Raw genomic sequence first — 24767 nt, forward strand, 5'->3', positions numbered from 1 at the left:
TCGCCAAGCAATACGCCGCGTGATAGTGATATGTCGCTGTTTTGGGTCATTAACGTCTAATAATTGACATTCTTAATCTCCGTACAAGAAACCGTCCAGCAGGACGTATCCTACTGCAATCCAGTCAGTCATCGTAACATGTAAACCTGTTCAATGATTAGGGACTTTGACTAGAAGGAATATTGTGTGTGCAGGAAAAGGGCAAGAGGTCAATGCATGCGGGAGAATAATTCAACAGTAGTAGCTTTTCAGAGATCAAACAAACGCACATTTGCATAATTTAACATGCAATTGTCGAATGTCCAGCAACACAATAACGAAGAGATACGAAAGCAGTATATTTATACAAAATAGCTTTATAACCAAAGTATGTGGTGCACTCCTTGTAGCGGTTGTTAAATAAATGCTGCTTTGATCTGTTTTACTAAACCGAGACAAATTCGGCAAAGCGTCGTGAATACTTGTGGATGTAATGAATGTAAGATGTGAAATGGAGAGAGCAAAGCAAAAGATACATATCCACCTAGTTCCCCTTTATATGTATAATTAGTTTTGTAAAATACTCGGTTTATTGATATCTACCTGTGTATTTACTACTTCATAATTCTAGACTAACTAATGTTCAATCAACTTTCCCATTGTTATTTTAAACTAGTTAGTAAACTATTGGATGCAATCAGACAATCAACGTGCGAAACTTTTATAACTGTAAATTTTAAGTGGTGCTATATTTAGCACATATTTGGTGTATTAATTGTATTTGCACGTTTGAATGTCTCCTTGCGTTATTAATTGCATTATGTGTTTATTCACCAAACTTTTCAAATCATTCGAAACTAATATTCCAGTATATTCATAGCCCACACTGTGTTTCGCAAATCTTACATTAATACACTTTATGAGTCGTGATCAAGTGGTTTTACAGTACATATTCGTGCACGCGACTACACTATGTAATGTTTTGACATTAGTCTCCATCTCAAAACAACTTCCATGGTTGAACTGATATGTTGATATTTTGATTTTATGTGATTACACGAGTTAGAGAGTGTTTATGATTGGGAACGGTCTAGCTTACAATATGGTAGCTTCAACTGAGATGTTTACTGATAGATAAAGGGCGGATGCCAGCACGGTTGCGGTAGTTAACAGCCTGTTTGGGGTTCGATGTTCTAGTCAATTCGGCGACTTTTAAGTGGTTTTCTGCAGTCCATTCTGTGTTGTCACAGCGTACGTGTGTTACGTAACTTCCTTTGTATAGAAGTACGCATGGAGGTAAATCTATTACGTCAGGTCAATGACCGTATAAATGGCACCTGATTCGCACATATACACATCACAGTGAACTGCCACTTGCTTAGCTCACTATAAGTACTAATATGCATTAATTTACACAGTTCGATGATATTAAAATCGTTCGTTCGAATCCGGTGTAATGTTTCCCATTTTTAAAGTTTATAGAAAGTTGTGAGAACCAAAATCGTTCTGAAAAACTGTCCTTCCCTAGTTCAACAGGTATTGTTTGGAACGAAGAAAAATAGTACTTGTCTAGAAAATGCTGAATGAAAACTGTTAACTATCGTGTCAGAACAATAGAGACGAATCAAACAGTAGTATTATTATAGTAAACTGCACGAGTTGGGTGCGTTTACAACTGTAAACACCAGTTGTTGTCATCATTTTCTAAACGCACGAGGCCGTATTTACGAGATGGTGACAAAAAACTGTGGCATTCACAGTTGTACACGCACGACAACGAGACGCGATTAACGATTTATACCGCGAAGGAAACGACAAAATTGAAAGATTCGGCAATCGGTTGCATTGCCAGTGCACATCACTGGGCGCTTTGTTATTTACTCATGAGTAATTGAAATCACGACACGTGACATTGACATGACCTTTTTAATACCTAAATAGTTCAATCGTTTAGAGGCCTCACCAGATGCTGTGGGTTCGAATACCTTCCTTGGTTAACTTTTTCAATAATGGAAAAAGAAGTTTATTTTCTCGTCATCTCCAGACGTTGCAGCTTGACTACGCAAGCTGATTAGCCTGATATGTAGGCGTGAGTGGCGCCCTCGCCGGCCGAACGGCATCAGACTTACTGTTGTGCTGGGTTTGGGGAACCACAGAAGGCGCAACTCACCCGCCTTTGTCAGGTGAAAATCTGATCAGTCCCAGCCAAGGTGCGAGGTATGATTTACAACAGCGGTTCACAAAATATGCCAGAGTTATCTGTAGCGAGTATACACTTAGCATATGAATGCAACGGAACACCTTGCCAGTTTCATAACGACTGCACGAGATCACCCAGCCCTACTTTGGTTGTCATTGTTTGGTCATAATTCAGCTAAGTTGATTATTGTTTTCTTTTATGTTATTTACGAGTGTATCTTTAATTAAAGCGTATTAGTATTTGAAAGTATATATCTTTGTGTTGTGTGAATCATTCAACTGTTAGTCGATTTTCATTAATTTTTCCATCCAGCCGTTACACCTGATATCTTAAATATCTGGCATTGTACATGCGCAATGACCACAATTCACACGACAACGTTCCAACGCAGACAAGCTAACGATGTACAGATGGTACGTACACACATCCACAAGGTCCAATACTCGTCACAGCAAGCACAACTAAACATCTCCGGACACGTCATATGTTTTTTTTTGTAGTATAATTCCATATTTATTTTTTTCAGAAGGCATTTATTTTTACTACATAGCAACGGACCGTTTACACTTCTGTGATATGTTTGTTTGTTTGTTTGTTGAAAAATACCTCGTGCTTGCTAAAATCAAAGTGGTAGTGTGTGTGTGTGTGTGTGTGCGTGTACTTGCATTGCTATATGTTCCGAGGACAAAAATACAGATATATAGCAACTTCCGAGGACATACACACCTTCCGAGGACCTTTTTCATAGTTCTCGGAAAACATAATTTATATTAATAGTTAATTCGATTATTAATACGTTTTGCGTAGCTTAGGTTTAGTATCGGGGGAAGGTATGGTTCACGTTATATTAATATTAATATAATTGTACCATACCTTACCCCGATACTAAACCTAAGCTTCGCAAACATTTCTATGTTCAGTCACGGGATATTCAACTCTTGTTTAATTAAACCTAATTAAAATGCAATTCTCCATTGTATTGCATTGTAATTGAGTTTAATTAAACTCCAATTAAAACGCAACCCTATATAGGAACGCGTTTTAATCGAGTTCATATCGCAACTATATTAAAAGTTAATTCAACTATATTAAAAGTTAATCCAATGAAGTCCTCGGAACATATTGCAATACAAGTATGGGTGTGTGTGTGTGTGTGTGTGTGTGTGTGCGTGCGTGCGTGCGAATGTACATGCAAAAATCATTAGTTGCATCGCAAATAAGCTATGATTTTAACTCGCTTTACAACCAATAATCATACTAAGGAGCGGTGTTGAGATACGTGCGGGGCATTCTAGCTTAAAAAGTACAGTTCGGTATTCATGTGGGGCTTCCGCCGCGTTGCACGTGTCGACTAAGTGGTCTAAAGCGGGTACCCTATCTAAAGGAATTTTAAACGACCAAGCAAGACTTAAAGTAAATAAACAGGTTGACTATATGACCAAATATAGACAAATTGTAGGTCTTAGTTTACAGGATAATAAATAATAATAAACCCACCAGTAAAAAGAAAACATATACATCCACTGTGTTTATTCACTAGGAAAAATAAATGTCATTTTGTTTTACTCTTCTGCAGGGGCCGATCGTCTGCGTACCGATCTTTTCCAGGCGTCTTGCATGTTGAGACCTTTTAGCTTAAGGTGCCTTTTCTTCCACTGTTCGGGGTCACGTTTGTCTTCGTCGCGCTTCCAGCCGACGCAATAGCGGTCGTCGTTGACGCACATCGCCATAGGCTGTCGCTTTCCTTCCGCCCTGGACAATTCCCACTCTTTGAATAAATCCTCCATGTCTTTTTCGTCGATATCTTTGAGGATGTCTTTGGGCTCTTCTCCGTACACGATGGCGGCAAAGACAGCTATCGCTGTGCACACTAATATAATTTTAACTTCCATATTGTCGCTGGGCGAATCTGCAAAAGACGATCAAGATTTGTTAATCGTATTAAAAGGACTACATCAACAACAACAGTAACAACAAAAAAGTCATCAGCATATTCATCTAGATCGAATAATCTTTTTATATCGATTAATTGAACATGTTTCTTAGCACAGGGTATGATTTAGATATTATGGCCAAACGATACAAATGTTTCTCGTGACATTCATCGTACTTTATTTCACACCCACGCTCTATTGAAGCATGGCCCGCAATCTGTATAACTAATAAGCGTGTCCATATCCAAGCCCCGCATTCTGTATATAATAATAATTTTGTATCGAATTAAGTATAACCTAGCCTGACATTTAAGCGTGAGTAGGCCCTCACGTGGCTCGTCAGGCTAAGTATAATCAAGAATACACAATTCACATCAGCAGCAATACTAGCTTTTAATAGATTTATACTCTAATGCACCTAAATAAAATAACCAGGCATATCTATGTTTTTTGAGCATTTGTCGATGACATTGACATTTATAGGGGCAGGCAAGGACAAAGGTAGTCAACTGCAATAATGCAATTTACTGGTAATTATACTCGTCTTACTTTTAGAATTTATCGAAATAACGTCAAAGTGTGCGCGCCAAGGTATTTTACTGATTGCACTGCTTTGAAATCGTTATATAATTTTCAGTTTCAATAACAAAAATGTTATTTAATTGATCTGTGATGTTTTCGGCCGATAACATTCAATTCGTTAGTTTTTCTTTTATTTAATTGTTTTTTTTCTCGTTATTTTCTATTCATCAGCCATCACTTAATCGCTCAATCTATTAGATCACAATCGTTGTATAGTTGCGCTACATGACGTTAATTTTGCAAAACCGAGTTATGCGCCTTCCTCACGATTTAGTATAAACAGCACGAATATCGTACGAGGACGGAAGCGTTATAATGGTAATCTCATCTATTTGAGCAACTCGTGCTCGGGGCGGCTTTTTTCCTCTTCTCACCCGAGAATTTGTGTGTTGATTGTATACAGTCTGATGTAAGATACCCGTTGAACTTTTGAGTTCGTTAGTAACGATCCCGGGGGATCACCGTAGGGTTACTTGTTGACCAGAGAATTATTCTTGCTCTCAGTGTTTGACCGTCTTATGACATTTGCCTGCGAATGCGTAGAGGTGGATATCTACTCAAGCGGCACATCGTCTTACCCGCCTCTTTCATCTGATTCTTTTACCAGGAACGACAAGTCAACTATTATCAGCCAAGGCAATTAATGGAAATCACTTGAATAGTACATGGTATATTTAAAAACCCGAACTTGCGCGTCCGAATTCGTTCGTTGTATTGTATCTGATGTATATTTCTTCGCGCGCGCTTCCGGCAAGAAATTAGCAGATGGGGGAAAAGCTTCCTATGCAAGGCTGCTTTGAAAGAAATAATATCAAATTTAAGCATCGCATGATCACTAGAATAAATCTTTCAGCATAATTTAGTATCGGCATTTCTAAGGTCGTTTACTCGAAAACGATTGGTTTCTCGCACCATGGAAACAAACATCAATTACGTCACTGTATATAGCCGTGTAAACTCTTTTACTAACGGTTCCGCGCATGCTTATATTTAAATTGATTTTTTTCTTGAAAGTTCGGAAAGATACGTTGGTGTTACTGAGCTGTTTGTATGTGAAATACTAGTAGTTTATTACACTCGGTAATTCAACATACATGTTCAGCTATCAACACATGCAAACAGCGATACCAATTATCCACTAGAGCCAGGTAAAGAATAATTTAGAATTTATGAACTATTTAACAAACAAACTTTTCTGAAATACCAGCGATAGATTAATAAACCTGAATAGTGTGGCATGTATTTTGCTCAATCACACACGACCTTACATACGACGAAACAAGATAGACAAGAGTCACACGTGAATTCTCTCTGTAATGAAATATTTGTAGATATCTATCAACAAAGAATACCCAGCATGCATGCTGGTACAAAAGTGGATGTATTTAATTTATCTGGCATTCAAAAGAGTTTGCCCGCCCTCCTGCGGTGAGAATTATTCATTCAGCGTTTCGCTGTAAACAATTGAATTATATATACCTTGCGTCATAACTAAACCTTTGACAGAATGATAAAAAAAATGTGTTATACTCGTTTCCCATAATCGCATTGTTAAGAAAATTACGCCTTTACCACACCGGGAAAATGTGGATAAAATAGTCATATTTTTGCATTCCCCTGTTAAAATTTTTCTCTTCAGATTTATCTAGAGTTCGACCCACCTCGAAACGCCTAACGTTATTGATTTCTCCCAAATTCTGTCTCAAATTTTCCAACCCCCGTCTTCAAAACCACAAATTGACAAATTTATTATGGTTCCATTTCCGCCGATGCTTTCCCATATTTACTCATCCGCATTTGCAGTTTTGTTCTAAAACAACATGTGGATAGGCTTTCATCCAGCTATTGCAATTAAATAGACCCACACAACAGCGATGAGACGTTTTGTAAAAGTTAATATTCGATAAGAAGCTTTTCCGCCAAGACACCGAATTACTCTCCTGGCAGGGAGCATTTATTATGAACTGCAACATTTAATCTATAAAAAGATGTTTTTCTTTTAAAATACTCACACACAACTTAAAAATACCGCAATTACTCTCTTACTTGTTGCCATGGTTTTAAATGTTCTTTTTATTTCTGTATTATTTCCAAAACGCCATTCGTGCATCACAAGTTGTGCCGTTGTTACTTGCATTGAAGATTTTTGACGCATTGGTTTCGAAAAATGACAACTGTTTCACAAAAAAATCGATTGGGTGGCATATGCATAGAAGTCTCTCTCGCTAGAATTCTTTTTATTAAACAGACGCCATCACGTCAGTAATTTCTAGTGTCAGACACCAACAATATAATCACTGGGAGGCATGGTGATTTCACTTTTAGTATGGATATTTCAAAACACGGTTTTAGTTTCACCACTTACATCTTTTTTTTTATTTAACTCTCTCGATATCCGCCCTCGGAATGGATGTCCCACGTGACAAAGATGCATTGTGGGTAACCAAAGAATACCGGATACATTCCGCCATCTTATCGCACATCATCTGGCAACTGATCTTTACTGTACGTATTTGCCCGAAATGCTAGGAACCCAGTGAGACAAACTTCCTGCAGGCACTCATAAAGTCAGTCATATCTCTTGAAACGAGGATATTTTAAAAATCGATGATGCCAAGTAAAGCCTACTGGATAGCCAACTTCGCGGATCAGCTCAACGAATCATAACATTCCCATGTGGCATGCAGTGTCATCGATTCTTAGCATCAATCGAATAAATACGCCGGATTTTTGCGTATGTCAAAGCTATTCGGGAATATGCGTGGTATGTAAATTGAATGTTGCAAAAAATGATAAATTGGATGAGGAGATTTCATTGGAAACAATGAAAGGGGAGGACAATTATATCCGAATGGATTCTCGCGTCGAAATCGAGTTAGTTTTGTGACCAAAACATTCTTCATCTTTTCCCCTTCTTTCAGTGAATTCCCCATATTGTTATATTAAATGTGACGTAGCATTATTATACATGTTCAAGGTTAATATAGCACTGATATGCATATACGGATATTGCTATATATACTATGTCTATATAAACTACATGTATACTCATTGTTATTTTGTTTTATACAAAAAAGTACTACTCGTGTTCCCAGTCAGTCAAAATAATGTTGCGTCCTCATAGAACACCTAAACGCTTCCTTCTTCGTTCTGTTAAACCGTGGCTACTCGTTATGTGTGCATGTCCGGGTGACTGGGTATCAGCAACACTGATTGACCTGGGCTGTCGTACAATCAGCTCCTCCACAGTTGTTTGTCATACAAACCACGGTTAGTAGTGTACAAACATACAATCTAATAACGTCGCAGGATTGCCAATACCGAATCATCGCAACCAGCAATTACCGTACATTGTCTGTGAGTGTAGTTTTGCAGTAGGCGATTACGTTATATTTTGAAAGTAGTCAAATCAGTGGAAAAAATGAAGACGCTGCCTAAAACACTATCGACATGCAGTCGTACCAAATATGGAAATACTGAACATTAATGTGATTTGGAAAACCCTTGTAATATCTCAATCCTCTCACACTGTAACTATCATTACTCTTATTATTCCAATCAGATGGAGTATCTGGAGGCACAGATGCCATTATATGCGCATATAAGAAAATTGATAACAATCATGATCGAATCCTGACGCGAACTCAAAGTAAGTAGTAGATTGTACGCGCGATATATCGGCGACTTGGTGATAACGGTTCGTTATACTAGTAAAGCCGTTTGACATTGTTTTATCTGTTATACCGAAAAATAATTCCGAAATGGGTTTAAATAGTGCTCTAATTTTTGTACGAGAACATGCAGCAAATGATCGTGCTTTGTGATGTGTATATGATGGCCGTAGGATTAAACACCACACTGTACTGGACGGTAGACGTGAACATCGTCTACGTACACATTCTCGCAAGGTTTATTGGCGAGGTAGTGTCTATTATTTAAAGATGAGACAGGCGGAAGTGATCACTCACTACGAGATGTGGAATACTCCGGATCTGTATATATACACATAATTTTTCTATTAATCGAAACGTTTAGGCGAGGAAAGAGACCACATGTTCTTCCTGCCTATCTTTTTGAATCTCATTTACGAATCTTGTTACAAGATTGGTCACTGACTGTTTGTTAACGCATGCACTATGCCGACAGTGAAGTAACACTGTCTCAATTCAACGCAAAAAAAATGCACACAGAAGGTGGATGAACATGCTCAACCAACCAATCAATTTAGACATCGGCTAACGTGTATTAATTAGTTATTGCAAAAAGGAGATACATTTTTCGTGTTATTGCCATGACTGCCAATACAAGGCAGCCTATCAATTGGTCTAGACAGAATAGTGCACGGGAGCGGAAGCTCTAGGCGAACAACATCAACTAATCCCTGAAATATCATACCATATACCAGTTTTATTTCTTTCTAAATATAAATCTTGTCATTTTATTAGATGTAGTTGTTGGTAGAAGTCGGTACAATTACGCAGTTCATATTACGCAAACGGCAAACGACATAAAAACCGTATGCTCTGTTGATTTCTATGAAGTAAGTAACTAAGCTTGTTTTTAAAGGTTTATTTAGAATTAATCATTCAGGCGAAATGATGACTAACTTTTAAGAACTATTGGTATATTAGTAGTTTTTGTTTTATACATAGATATAAACATACGGTCTGTGCGGTACCCAAATGACTGTATTGCATTCTGACACGACGTTCTCTCGCACTATATCTAGAAGAGCACTGATTGAGTGTAGAGTGCTTCAGTTCAATGACTACATCCCACCTGCTTCAGTTCAATTGAGTACAATATACGATTGACAGTGAGAGGAAATATTAGATTCACGAACTTCAGAAATTGCAACTTTCATGTTGCTAGGAGACGACGTATTCAAATCATTTTCGTGATCCGCATAGATTTTTAGATTTTTAACGAAAAATAGCAAGCTTGCGTGCGCTTAACGTTTATTTATTAGTACCGATTTTTTTTTTTGATTTTCTTTTTGGTTATTAATCTATCACTGATCAATTTCAATTGTCCGGAAGTCTGGGAAAGGATTTTTGATGAAAATTAATTTTAAAAAAACGAGCCATGCACATTTTAATGCCGAATCGCTTCTGCCCTGTCGGTTCTGGTTTGTGTGAGCGATGTTTTTTTTTTTAGTTGTTTGTGCACAATATGTATTTTATAGAGCACCCATTAACATTTAACCGAAGGCAATCAAGTAATGGCCAGTTATATTCACACATAATCGATACAATCCCTCATCAGCTGCAGAATTCAGTCGCCAGATGTACTTTACTTGGTGTGTCTTATTGAATAGTTTTTACGACAACATCGAACGCGGTATGTGCATCATAAACGGACTAAATACTCGTTATCACGTGGTAGTCACTGGTCACCAATTTGCAACTATATGCCCCCTCCATCTCCCTATTTGAACTTTGTTTACGAAAACTTTCACCTCAAAAATGCGTGTACGCAAGACGGGTACTATTGTCAGATAACATATGATTTGTCACGCAAATGATACAACTGATTACAACTGTGTTACGCGGTTTCTCTTTATTCATCTTCGTTCTGCAATTATGCGAATAAACGCTGATAATCAAAGTGGCTGAAATCGTCTTTACAGATAGTTTATAATCCACACTAAGGCACATGCGCAAAGAGATGTAGGCCCGATAATTTAACATTTTAGCGGTGAAATTGTCGCAATGAAAACCATACTAATTCTATTTCGATTAGTTGAATTGTCACGAATGATGTTGTCACGACATCTCTCATAATTTCACAATCACAAAGAAATAACAAAATTAATATAGTATTTTAGAAACTACCTTTTTCGCATCACATAACTAATATCATTTATCCTAAACTCTTGTTGTGTATGCAATAATAACTATATCTAAGGTATTAAACAATACTTTACTGCAGAAATATCAGTCCGTGTGATCAAATCTCAGTCAGGCTTGTCAAACACAACTTTATTAATGCGTATATGACCACACTCCAATAGCTATTGGGTCGAAAAAGTTAGATTACCATTTTCGTAAGTACAAATAGCAAATGTTGTTTCATTTGAGAGTTCATGGCGGCCGTCGATCTGTTGCCAGAACGTACAGTGCATTCGTTATAAATTATTGTGGTAAAGTGGTTGGAGTACTTCATTTTCGTTGGCTAAATTTGTCAAACTAAAAATGAACAAAGCCAATTTGTGTAGAACTATAAATAAATAAATAAATAAATAAATAAATAAATAAATAAATAAATAAATAAATAAATAAATAAATAAATAAATAAATAAATAAATAAATAAATAAATAAATAAATAAATAAATAAATAAATAAATAAATAAATAAATAAATAAATAAATAAATAAATAAATAAATAAATAAATAAATAAATAAATAAATAAATAAATAAATAAATAAATAAATAAATAAATAAATAAATAAATAAATAAATAAATAAATAAATAAATAAATAAATAAATAAATAAATAAATAAATAAATAAATAAATAAATAAATAAATAAATAAATAAATAAATAAATCAATCAATCAATAAATCTAAGATCGAACGAAAAACAACGAACGTGGCCGATGAACAATGAGAGTAGTTGATTATCACAGAATAAAGGAATCAGAAACATGGCTCTGCCTGAAACAGTGAATTACCTATACCACGGTATGCAACACACAGCTATGGGAATAAATATAAATACATCCACATAACACATATTACAATTTTTTTCTTCATTTCTGTTTTTGAAGATTACAAATCTAAAATTAGAACGTCTTTCCATCTAGTATCAATCAATAACGCATGCTGATTGAAAGGTTCCCTGTTAGTGGTAAACAATTTCTTGTTGCTGATGAGAAACGAACTATAGTGTATATATCAGCCTGAGCTACCTCGGCTTAACACAACAGAATCCACACAATTTATCTAATGGACCACGCTGCATTAAGTTTACTCCGCGGGGAGTAATCATCACGGCATCCTGAATTACACCCAGCAATATACACTTTATTCAACAATTTCATGTTAGACATCCTGATTCTATCAATCGCTAACGAATTAAGATTAATGTATTGTCATCAACTTTACGCGGCACGCTGTAAACTAGTTTATAACCATGATTTCGGGGAAAGGTATATCCGTTATCACATCCTGTCGCGGTGTATCGTTTTCTACGGATACAACGCTGTGATTGATGATGGCAAATTCCTCGACAGGAATGATGTTTTTTTATTGTGTAGATACTCTCGGTATCCAAGGAGGTGCGTGGAATGCTACACATCTTCATTTGATTGGATTCTATACGTAGGTGGGGTTCAGGGCGAGTCAGGAACATCTCATGACAATATCTTGAAAATGAAACGTAATTTAAAGAAACTGTATTGACCCAGTTATCAATTTGCGACATTTTCCAATTTTGTTAATAATTCCAACAAGTGTAGCCTCAATGATGCAATAATGGTGCATGGGAACCACTTCGTTATGGGAATCATCAGTAGCAGTACTTATCTAACACGGTGACCCAAGTCTTCTAAGTCATCGTGTTGTACACGTCTACCGCCGTATCATGGTAACTGAGTTACAAATAACAATTCCGTTGTCACCGCAATACACATTAGAAACAGTGACCTGTTCTCAAGTTCACGCTACAATTAAGCGATTTTTCATTCGACTATATATATATATATATGAAATCAACATTTCGCTTTCAAAATCAATCATCATAAGCCGTGACCCTTGCGATAATTTCACGGTCACCAATCACATGTCAAACTTGAGAAGCATAAATCAAAATTACTGCCTCTGTTCGAAGAAACTGCGACGAAAGACCGGAATCGATTTTTCGCTCATTTTATTAAAAAGTGTCGAAAACAAAATGATCAATATTGCAGTGCGTTAGCAGGTGATATTTGATTTCTTGAGCTAAAGATACTTTTTGTAGATCACTGACATTTATTCGAATGTGCAGCGCGCTGTTCATGCTGAACTCTACATGAAACCGACATGATGAAAGATACACCGGAAATTTCAGAAGACAACGTTGCACAATACAATGCATCTAATTGTATGTAAATAGTGACAGCACGCGCATCGCATCGAATGTTGTCGAATTGTAGCATCTGTGCAAACAACTTCACAGAGCATTAAAACACACAAATTGTATTCTGCTTTCAAACTAATTCCGTTCGGGAAAAAATTATGAAAAACTTCAAGTAAGTTTTAGATATTTATCTGGAATAGCAAGTAATAGACTAATGATTGGTGGGATGTATTAAACGGGATTTGAAGAATACGGACTCAGATGATGTTGAAAGATCGACGACCCTCCTCGTCTAAGCCAGAAGGAAGCATATAATACTGAATAGTTAAGTACGGCTTCGACAACAAGGGTATCATTGAGCTCCTGTGAGAATAATATGGAAAACAAATTAAACTGTGCTGTTGATGCGACAACGTGAAATCAAACTATGAACAGTGTAGTGAACGCACACCTTACCTTTCAATTTCTCAGTGTCGTTGTCTATGTATTAGCGCACGTCACTCGAATGGTTACAATGATTTCACAAGACGGCACGGTGCAAGCAGTCCTAAGGCCAGTCGAAAGCTGTAGTTTGTAGCAAGTATGGCACGCATTTATAGGGCAGAGCTCCTCAAGTGAGCGTCGAAACCCCTTAGCCACGGGAAAATGAATCCTTCGTTATCTTCACGTTTCAATGACCAGGCATTGTTTACCAACGCTGAGTAGAAATTTATCAACCGACTTAGGGGTGCTTCATGAAGTCATGCGCTGACGTTAACAGTTATTTAATAGCAATTTGGGGGACGTAGCAAGTTAGTGAATAATTGGTTGGCATTTCGCACTTGCTTGACGGGAGACATATTTGTTTCATCCTAACGTTTGATTTAAACCCTCAAACAGGAAAAGCATAACGAAAAGACATTTTGAAGAGAGGCTCTTCATACTGCTACAGAGCTAAAACTGGAGTACTCTTTATCTCAGTGATGACTACAAGGAGAGGTGGAGCCCCATTTTCATGAGATTGAGCACCAATTATGTCTACTTGTACATTTCTAACGTAAAACGGGGAGGTCTGAGAATGAGAATCAGCTATGTAATCATCAATTAAAATAAAAAAACGCGATGTATTTTAAACAATAACTAAGTCTAATGGAGATCAACCAACATGGCTCGCCCACAATTTCAAAGAATTTGTCTACTGAGAAATATTATCCCTTATATTAAACACATGTGTGGTATTTGATTTTTGATTTTTTAATTAAAATAACATATTCATACCATACACGAATATACGTTTGTTTTTCATTATCATGTAAATAATCAAAGTTTTGTGATTTTTTCTTACATAAGTTAATTGAATAAATTGATGATGATATCACGTGAATTCGCCAGAAAATTGATAAAAAGATAAAAGGAAGAAGTTTGAGCATACACATCCTTTGTCCAAATTACTACATTTTCGAAAACAACAACATTAGTTGTTTTAAAATCCCCAGAGTTCGGTTTATTATGAAATTATTTTTTTCTCCTGTTCCTCTCCTAACAAGGTTTCGATAATGCTGATGGGTATGGTCTACCACAAGGGTACAACTTTCATACCTGAGGCAGGACGTATTCCTTTCTGCGCAATATATGTATTACCTTACAAATTATATCACCCTATCCGTAATTACCAGTTGGAATCTTCTTGTGTTTCACGAATAATGCCTTTTAGGGGTAATCTTTGCCAGTAGCTATTCGAAAGAAGAAATATAACGCGCGGATATATCTGATACTCTGTACTCTTCACTGCCGAACTGTTGAAGTCACGAAGAGGTTAAATACAATGAATAGATTTTTCGAAATCAGATCATCGTTCTTACGATAGTTCGGTATTCCAACATGATGGCAGGTTCCAACTTAACATTGTAAGGTGGACAATCAGTCACCACGAGGAAGGAAAGCATGGGGTTGGTGGTCGTCAAATATAGTCTATATACACCCATAAAATAAGCATCTGTTAACAAGAATAGGCGCTTGACATTTCTCGTTGAATACTTTCTGGGAAGGTAATTTCCGTGGACGCATAGTAGGTCGTATCAAAGAAGCAATCTCACTTCTCATGTTGCCGCATTGTCACGTGGAATAAAGAAAACGTTAACAGAGTTCATCCTCGCAGTCATTTCAAACCGAAAATAATGTCGATGAGTTTCTTCTTGACCCAAATGATTACCTGTGCCAAGAAATTGCGATTCCAGATTGTGAAATTACAATATGTTTGTTATAATTTTTGATAATAGTTAATATAATGCGTTCACAGTTTATTATATTTTGTTGTTATAGTTCAATATTCACGGTCATATGAGAACGAAATGTGTACTTCGTAAGTAAAGATGGCATGATGACAAATGAAATATATGTGAATGTTGTGGTTTGTAACAGTCAATAAAATACGACGACAGATTTGATATGTTGTTGCTACTACATGCAATTGTCTCGGTCACTTTAATGACTGTTAATTAGCAGTACTGGTCAGAATGACGTAATTATGTTTACTATAGATTCAATGTTATTCATGGTAAATGAACCGCGACAGTCATGCACTACTTATTATTTGGGCGCAATGTACATTTCGTGTCGTTCATATCGTCGTAACATTGTTGCTTTCAACTACCTTTGGAAGGCAACATATTCTCTTTCATGTCGTATTTCAGAGTGTGTTTCTCTGTGTTGATTACGCCGTCATACATGAATTTGTTGGTTTAATCAATAACGTCTTCAGAACTATGTCATGTTTTTCTTTTTTAATATGTTTACTATCGAAGTGAGTAATCTGTCAATGGTTTAAAATCAACACGTCATCATATACGTCACATTTTTCTAATGAAAACGTTTTGTTGGGTAACAAAAAGAATGTGTTGCTTGTTTTTTAAACACTTTCAGGGCCTGGGGAGTTAAGCCCCGGGACACGACATTGAAAAAGTCGATTGGATGATTAATCGTTGAAGTGTAAAATCATGTAATATTTATATTATGCTGAAAAGTCATATTAATATGTGTGTATACGTAGGACAATAATTCATTAGCACCATATTATAAAGAAATAATAATGACTCTCTTCGTTTTGTGTACCCACAATCTACATATAATGTTTTCGCCTATTATATACATGTTATAAATGCATGTTGTATTTTGTTATTTTTATTACAAGTGATATGAAACGGCATTATTGTAAAACTAAGGTATTGATAATATTCTGGGATAAATGTGCCATTAAGGCAAACAACATCTCAGTGAACGATGGGTTCAGGCTCAACTCTCAATTCATCACAAATCGTTAGACTCACCTGGAGTGTAGAATGAAAAAAAGAATACCTCGTCGAACGTCTTTGAGTTGCTACCCCCAAATTATGATTATTATTTGTCGGCAAGTGAGGAAGCTGACATCTTGTAGCTAACCTTTGCTAAGGTGTTTAAGGGTGTACAATAATTAACATGGATGACTGCCATAAATTCAAAATGTTGATTTTCGATCTTGATTTTTGAAGAAAATACATATAACACTGTTACTCTCAACGTAGCTAGTATTCGAGTTCAAAATTAGGAAATACACGTGCATCTCTGTTCGTCACAAGTACGTATAATAAGTTAATCGGTCTACTGTAATCTTGTGTGACCGCTGTGGTTGGCATCTTAGTCAAACATTCCACACAAAAAATGCTTCCTTCTACAGCCTTTTGTTGAAAGAAGGAACAACATAGACAACTTAGAAGACAATTACGATCAAATTCAAGACTGAGATTTAGTCACAAAGCAGAGAAATTTCACCCTGCAGACTCTCAAGATACTTTATTAACAAATACACAATTGAAACACAAATATAAATATTAAGCACAAAATGCACAGAATGGACACATCATATGGCAAATTGAACAACGCAGTTTTAATATAAATTGAACTCCAGGACCTGAAGACACCACTACAACATAGCTAACACAACATGTTCCAACTCTGTTGAAAAAAAATCATTCAAAGTCCCGTCAATATTTATAGCATACTGATGATGTCATTGTAGATATACTTTGTACAACACATCGTCAAACGTAATGTAACGATTTAGTTACGATCCTGACAAGACTATATGAACAATATATATATTTATATTCATCTAAGTATTATGTGGCCATGTGATTCTACATAGATAAGTTTAGAAAATGTGCGTTCACAAATATGTTTACTGAATTTATATATATCAAGTGTAGCGGGGGAAAGCAATGAATGCTCTCAGCTAGACCAGTATGGATAGTCGTCACACGTTAATGCATTAATTGGTGTTTTGTCTTGATGACCTCGCAAAAGGAAACGCTCACCACTTCATTGGTAAACCTTAAACATATTGGACTAGATCAGCGCAACGTTAATCCCATGTATATATAATTTTTGGGATTATTAATATTATTATATTTGTTCTATTTCGTTGCGCATCCGTACAATGTTCTCTGAAACCCATTATCAATGGTTATTTACAATGACAGTCATTTAACAATTTTGTTTTTCAAAGAGATTTGTTAAACAAGCATAGTGGAATATTAAACACAGACTACAAAGGAGGTCGCAATAAAGGAAACCTAGTCACCGCTGATTGAAAGAGGACAACATAATGATGGAAGTAATACAGCGTGCCCGTCTCGGGGCTATGGCTGCATAAGTAAAAGAAGCTTGTTTTTCACGGCAATTCGTCAAATTAAAAAAAAGCGACTTGAAGTGTGTGTGGATGCGGATGTCAGTTTGGTGGTGACTATATGAACTGTATAATTAAAAAAAAGTAAATTGGGTGTCAGTGCCTGATTTATTATGGTTGTGAATTACCTCGTAATTACGTACAAGAAATCACACGTAATGCCCTTTTGAATATCTCACAATCATTAACCAATTGCACATTTTTATGATTAACACACGCTTAGATGGGAGGCAATTTCGCTTCTGTTGCTAATTAATGAATTAGCGTTAGTATGCGTGGGGAAAAACATACGAATCGAACTATGATCGTTTCATTATTTTCTGAAGCCTGCTCGAATGGTTTTCAACTGAAGATGTTGTATATCACAGTCAAGTAAAATTATTAGATCCATCTTCATCGACCCTTCACATACAGCATATGTTATATAATGTTATATAAGTTGTTCGTGCTTAAACCGCGGCAATTTGCTGGAATTAATTTCTACTCGAAGCTAAAATAATACTAATATTAATAAAACATCTGTGCCTGTTTGCACAAATACGGATTGACAAATCATGCTGAACTACAAGAGAGAGAAAAAGGGGGAGATCATTGTCACGAGAAAACGGCGTCAAACTGATTTGATCGGTATATATTTTTCAAATAGTTCTGGGAATCATTTTACGGTTGAATAATAAATAGAAGGTGTAATTAATTGCTCCATCAAGTATGGATCGATCGTCACAGCGGACGATATTATAAGAAAACGAAGGCCATTAAAAGTACATTGCAATTCGCATGTGATATTAGTTTGTATTTATTAATAACTTTTCTTAAAAATAGACAATGACAAACTACTAAATTGTATAGGTTTCTGCCTGTAAAGATGGCTGCACGTGTTCACGATGTATTGTCGATATTAGTAAATTCTAATATAGGGTTTCAACTGTACAATATTGATTTCCGCCCAAGACAAATGAAGGTATATTGAATATTGTACGTCCTTTTTACAATTGTGACCCTTTTCATACTCAATTTCCTGTAAATATATTCTGTATTTTTATATCTCGAGTAACATTATTATTATTATTATTATTATTATTATTATTATTATTATTATTATTATTATTATTATTATTTATCTGTTGTATCTGTTATATCTGTTGGTGTTATCATATGATATAAATTACTGTTATCGGAATTATATGTTAGTAAGGCAACATTTGCTTAACTCTGGCGGCGGTGGTGTTTTATAATAATACTGTTGAGTCTCAACAGCGTTATATTGGATTCAGAGAAAGGTCTAGACGCGATAATAACCCATCTCCTCATGCATGTATAGTATAGTATAATATATATATATATATATATATCATATCTATATTTATACCCTGACAGAGGTTATCCACTTTGTGTGTTATAAATGCAAGGAGATATATATGATATGGTTGATTTATCCAATCGATGCAACAACCGTGTGAATCGCGGAAATGTTAGTTTTTACATAATTGACGCACGTGAGCGCATACCACCAAGATATACTAGACGTACTATTAAATACAGACATTGCTGGATTAATACAGACCAACTAGTGTAAATATAGTGAGCGGGTTAACATTCTACATTCGGGTATTAAGGATCAAAATATTATAATCTTTAAATCATAATTTCAAGACATGATTTATCAGTGATAACTAAAGAACGCCCACATTGATATCTCTACTAAACACAGCTACAACCCGTCATATTTGAGTATATCACAAAACTTGGCGACAATTTAAGAAAGTTTTTATTTAGTAACTGACACCCAACATGTTCCTTGACCCAAGAAACACGGCACTGTTTGCTTGTCATGATTGATAAAAGTCCCGCGACGGTGGAATTAGTCTCATTCAAATACCATTATTTAAATTTTGGAATTGATATGATCTTTCCGGTTCGTCAGGATCTCAGTGATAGTGATCGATAGTACATAGATACAGTCGTAATCACTACAGCGGGGTTTAGTTAATGACATGTATCGGAAGCAACGTCAGGACAATGAAATCATCGTTAGTCACTCACTCAGATCCATGCTGAATAACATCATTTATTTTTGTGTCAGATAGAACGCATCTGTTTGTTGTCGTATCTTCAACAAAATGATATTGCGCCATGGATGGGCGCGTCATTCAAGGAGGCATGCTCGTGACGTCTTCCAGGGTGTATCACATCTGAATTGCCAGCGAAGTGGTAAAGCACAACTTCTAATATATTACATCGTATTTTACTCACGTTGCATACGTCGCACGGGACCCATATCGAACGTAATTACTCGCAGCTACCACCACCATTTAAACATTATACATCACACGAGATGAATATAATTTATGCGTCGTGTTTAGTGTGCGCATGCGATTTATTAGCAACACCACGTGCGAATTCGTTTCATAAAAGTTGACAATTAACAACCCTGGGGAGGGGGGTGGGGCGAAAACTATTGTGCACATTATTTTTCTTCACCTGGTTTTGAGCTTTATTTGCATCCACACGAAAATATTGTTTTTTTTATTTTTGTTGGATCTTGTTTTTTTTAAGGAAACACAAATGTACATTGTAGTATACGCGCTGTAGTCGATTAGGCAACATCAACCCTGTTACAAAATGGCGTAGACAAACAGACGAAGTTGAACTAGAATTATGTTGTTCGTAGATTTGAACGGATAATAGTACCGCATTCGTATCTTTGACATTTTATGGTAAGATGCGTCATGCGATATCCTGCTTCAAAGTTTGTTGGGAATTAGCATTTGTATTCGGTGTATCATTCACCACGAACTTCTGACTGTAGTACATAGAAGACTTTTTCGGTCAAATGAATGCAATTCGGTTCAATTCAATTGATTGAAAATTACAACCACTACCATCGTACGAAACCAATAATGGCGATAGAAGATAACGCAACTGAGGGAAATCAACCACTGGCAATACGCGCACATAATCAGAAACAGATGGTTCACCGTAATCTCATTACCGTCCACTCAATGAGCTTTCGTAAAATTCCAACTCACGATTCAAACACATTCAGTTTACAAAATTTAATCACAACTAACACAGAATAGAGTATCTGCATTGTTGTTTGTCTTTTAAGTTAAAATCATATCGACGTGTTTTAATTACTGACCACGCTAAAAATATATAATTGTTCTCAAAGCTGTAACTGGAATACAATGGTGAACATTTGAAAGGAATTCATGCGTGATCATTGATCATACAAGGTTACGTAAATGTGGTTTTGATTCACACTGGTATAAAAGAACACTATTGGGAGTGCGGGGATACGATTCTATAATTTTAAACTCAGCTTTTGTTTCTCGGCCCATATAGTGATTCGACTGAATATTAAATTCATAATATGTTTTAGTCAGATTTTTGCGAAGTGATAGCTTGGTATCTACTCAAAATAATCTGTTCGCCGCAAATTGCTGATACATGCCGTGATTATTTATATATAATCGATTCGCATGTCCCATGCACATATTACATCTGTAATGCCACTGACTAATAGACCCTTAAACGAGAAAAGATTACTCGTGTGTAGGGTGTATTTTGTTCTGAATCATGCACAAATGAAACTGAGAGAAGTTACCTAACCATCTATACATTAACATGTCGTTGGATTTATATTGATTTTGGATAATTATGTCAAAATAAAATTTAAAAAAAATTAAAAAAAAACATTGATAATATACCGTCTAACCGATTTGAATAATTGTGAACGTGTGAATGTATTTATAGTAACCGTAATTCATGTGGTCAAAAACAAACGAAAATGAAAATACAATGAAAATGAACCTTTTGCATACTTTTCACTCATCCCCCTTCCCTAGTGTCACACATTGTTACATATTATATCATCACTCACGTGATTATGGGTTTTCTATTTTGATTTGATTTTGACGCGGAGTGATATAAGACAGATGCATCATATGACGCAGGATGTGCTAACTCTTTTCCAAACACCTGATCACTTCGTAGCTGTAATGCCTGAAATAGTTCTCGCTTAGATCTGATCATGCATTGTATGTAGTGTGGTCGATTGTTGTTTTGTTTTATTTGGTTGTTGTGTGTTATATGTTACGAAAAGATGTGTAAGGGATTTATTACAGTTGCAGAATTAAAGATTTTAATATTTAATTTTAATAGTTTGATGTCACATTTTATCTGAATCTGAGTGAGATTTAATGTGTTCTGCGATACCACATGTATACTGAGACCTCTTACATGCTTTCTACTTGACACCGTATATCGCAATCTGACAATCTGGAGTTTAAGTTTCAAACAAATATTATCTGCACAATTTCCTGTTGGCGAACATTACAAACTCTCTTCAATGTTAAAGCAAAATTTAAGTGCGTTTGACAAACGATTGTTTACATTACCCGGGGAGAAACCGTTTTGGAATGACGTCATCCTGTGTTTTCCATAAAGACGACAACGTTAACACTGATTGCCTTCAATACGAAATTATGTAAGTAGGCATTATTGTTTTACTTTCATATAGCTTATAAGTGTTATACTGGTGTAATTCAGATTCACGCAACACGGTTATATTCACGGGCCGCTCTATTCATGTGTATCATGGGCTTTGATGAAAGAAATGCCACAGAACGTTGAAATAAATTATTATTGTTAATTTAGGGTGAAGTTATATTTGTCTCTTTCTATTCTGCTCTTTCCGCTGCTTTTCTTCTCCATGTTTGTTTATTTAGAGTTTATTGTTACTGATTACAACTTTATTCAAATTATAATTATAATCCTTGAGTAATTTCTAAATTTAAACTGTTTGTGGACTGTCAATACACATTCGCACGCAAAATACCAGCACTGAATGCCACGAAAAAAAAACTTCTATTCCCATTAAAATGCGAAGAGAAAAAAGATACACTAGAAAATATATATAGTCGTTCAATGGGTACTTTCTTTCAAAAAACGGAATGTGGTGAGTATCTCTTCAATGGGAACATTGGAGTTAAATGGTGTTGTAAACTCACCAAAAGGCTCCAAAAGTTTCGCTTATATCAGATTTTGTGAAAACAAACACACGGCAGTGCTCTGTGAGGCTGTTATTACATAATTTTCCCCAAATGACATCATGGTAGTGTTAATGCTCCTGATTCAAATCTGTGTCAACAAATATTGTTTTTATTACAGAACGATTCACAATATAACGTTAAATTGGTTGCTGCATATATTCACATATGAAGTCGATACCAAGACCAGAGTTTGAGTCGTCTTCTTAGTGGTCTTCTCTTTGAGCTTTTCACAAAATGTCATCTAAATTTCAACATGATTTTGAAACTTGGGAAAAGCTAATAGACATATAATGTGGATAGTGCAAAATGTTGAGAATGACAATGGCGCTCAAAATTTAGATCTGTTGCACCCTTTTATTTTGTTTATTTCAGAAGATGAATAAATACTAGTTTATACAACTATTTAATCTATGTTGTTTATATACTATTTAATATTTTCTGGTAACATTTTTTAAAACTTTTCTTGGGAGCGATTCTTTTTCCACATCATAAAGTAAAAAAAAGTAGTAGATGTATGATAAATAATATGAGGTTATATAGCTATATAAAATATATAAAAAAAATGTTTGATTCTTTAATAAATATTTATATCGACTCTCGAGTGTGAATACATTACTGATTTATTGAGTCAATATGATCATATTATTTTAGTTGTAATCTCATATGAATAAGATCGTATCTTAAATCCATATATGGGTACGAAACCAACAGCGATTCATCCATATGGTTGAGATATAATTTCCGTAATTGCGGTAACGTGAAATGCATTATACCCAACATACACCTGTGTAAATTACAATGGCGCGTGGTTTAGACTCTGAAAACTAGCCTCAATATAAGTCTCTGCAAAAAGAAATAGGGTGTACAGTAGTTTGAATGTCAAGTAGACAGTACCCCCTGGGTAATGTTATGTGATCTACAGCTTAATATGAACCAATGTTAGATGAAAAGATCGACAGCAAATTTCAATATCTTATGTCACATGTACATTATCTGAAACGATTTATTACGGTTACTTATGTAAATATTGACAGCGAGAGAAAATCTAGGAATATATGTCAGGATAAACCTTTCAGATAGCGATCTTTGACTGAGAGAACATTTTCTGCATTTGGTTGTCTTTGCACACACGTGTATTGACATTCCATGTAAAAGATGGCTAGATCTGTTGTATCTCGCTCCCCGGTTCAGAAAAATTATAAATCGAATAATTTCCTAAGAAAATCCGCGGTGCAGGCCAGGTTAAAAAATGTCTGTGAAACTAATCTGTCGCGTGTGGGTTCATGGCAGTATAAAAAGCTCTTAAAGAAATCTACTTGTAAAGCAAAACGTTTCTTGTAACAGAATTAATGCAGTGTGACCGTGCTGCAATTAATTCGCATTGTAAAGTCGTTTTGCATTTGTAACGCGCATAACTTAATTACATAGATGGCTGTGAGCTAGGTAAGCGATACCGAACTGTTTGCCGAGATTTGTAATTTTCTGACGGCCTTTGTTGTCTTCCGCTGTACTCTCCCTCTCTCATCAGCGCGTCTATGCTCATCACGAAGCGTATACATCAAATACGTCAATCATTCACATTCACTTCATCACTGGATTCAAATGAAGTTTTTTTTATAACAAGCAACAAGTAAACAGCAATTAGTGCGTGAATATAGCGTCCTTACCCGCAGTACGCCTCTTGAATATCGCGGACTTCTTGAGGTGACAAGTCAATCTCTCGACAAGCTACTCCAACTTCTAGCTGTCGATTTGATGAAGCGGGATAAACAGGAGATGATGTTTAAAATAGACGTCTCGTTTTATCACGTGGTACAATGTGATTTATAGGCCGATGAGCGGTCCAGTCCCCTGATCATTGTTTGAGTCATTTTCATTGACAGTTGCTCACCATTGATGTTGTCAGTAATTATATGTACGTGACAATATGCAATGTACACCTGATATAGACATTATATATATATATATTGCCATCATATTCGAATGGAGAAATTGGGCAAGATTTCTTCGATATATTTGGGTATTACTGTAAATAGCAATATCTTGAAATATTTTAATATTTAGCGTAAACCATACGCCATGGTGTGAGAAAACAACTACCTTCACGTGCACAGTGAACATACATACGTTTAGGTGAGAACGAATCATAAGTTATGTTCTAGCGTCAGAATCACTGTACGTCAACCAGAATCGCGTTTACTTTGTATAGCGTTGTCATTGCTAATAGTGGAGCAAGTTCAAGTGCAAACTGCCACAAAC

At 35.8% G+C, this 24767-nt stretch overlaps 1 protein-coding gene across 1 annotated transcript; it reads right to left on the reverse strand.

The window, feature by feature from the left end:
- Positions 1–2664: 2664 nt before the first annotated feature.
- LOC100370855 (uncharacterized) lies at positions 2665–24196 on the reverse strand. Its single transcript, XM_078010816.2, has 2 exons — positions 24176–24196; positions 2665–4088 (listed from the first exon to the last, which is right to left on the reverse strand). Exon 2 carries the CDS (start codon positions 4069–4071, stop codon positions 3742–3744), a length of 330 nt encoding a protein of 109 aa, XP_077866942.1. The 5' UTR covers positions 4072–4088; positions 24176–24196; the 3' UTR covers positions 2665–3741.
- Positions 24197–24767: the final 571 nt, after the last annotated feature.

This window comes from Saccoglossus kowalevskii, chromosome 17 (genome assembly GCF_978046115.1).
Source record: "Saccoglossus kowalevskii chromosome 17, keSacKowa6.1, whole genome shotgun sequence".
NCBI classification, from domain to species: Eukaryota; Metazoa; Hemichordata; class Enteropneusta; family Harrimaniidae; genus Saccoglossus; species Saccoglossus kowalevskii.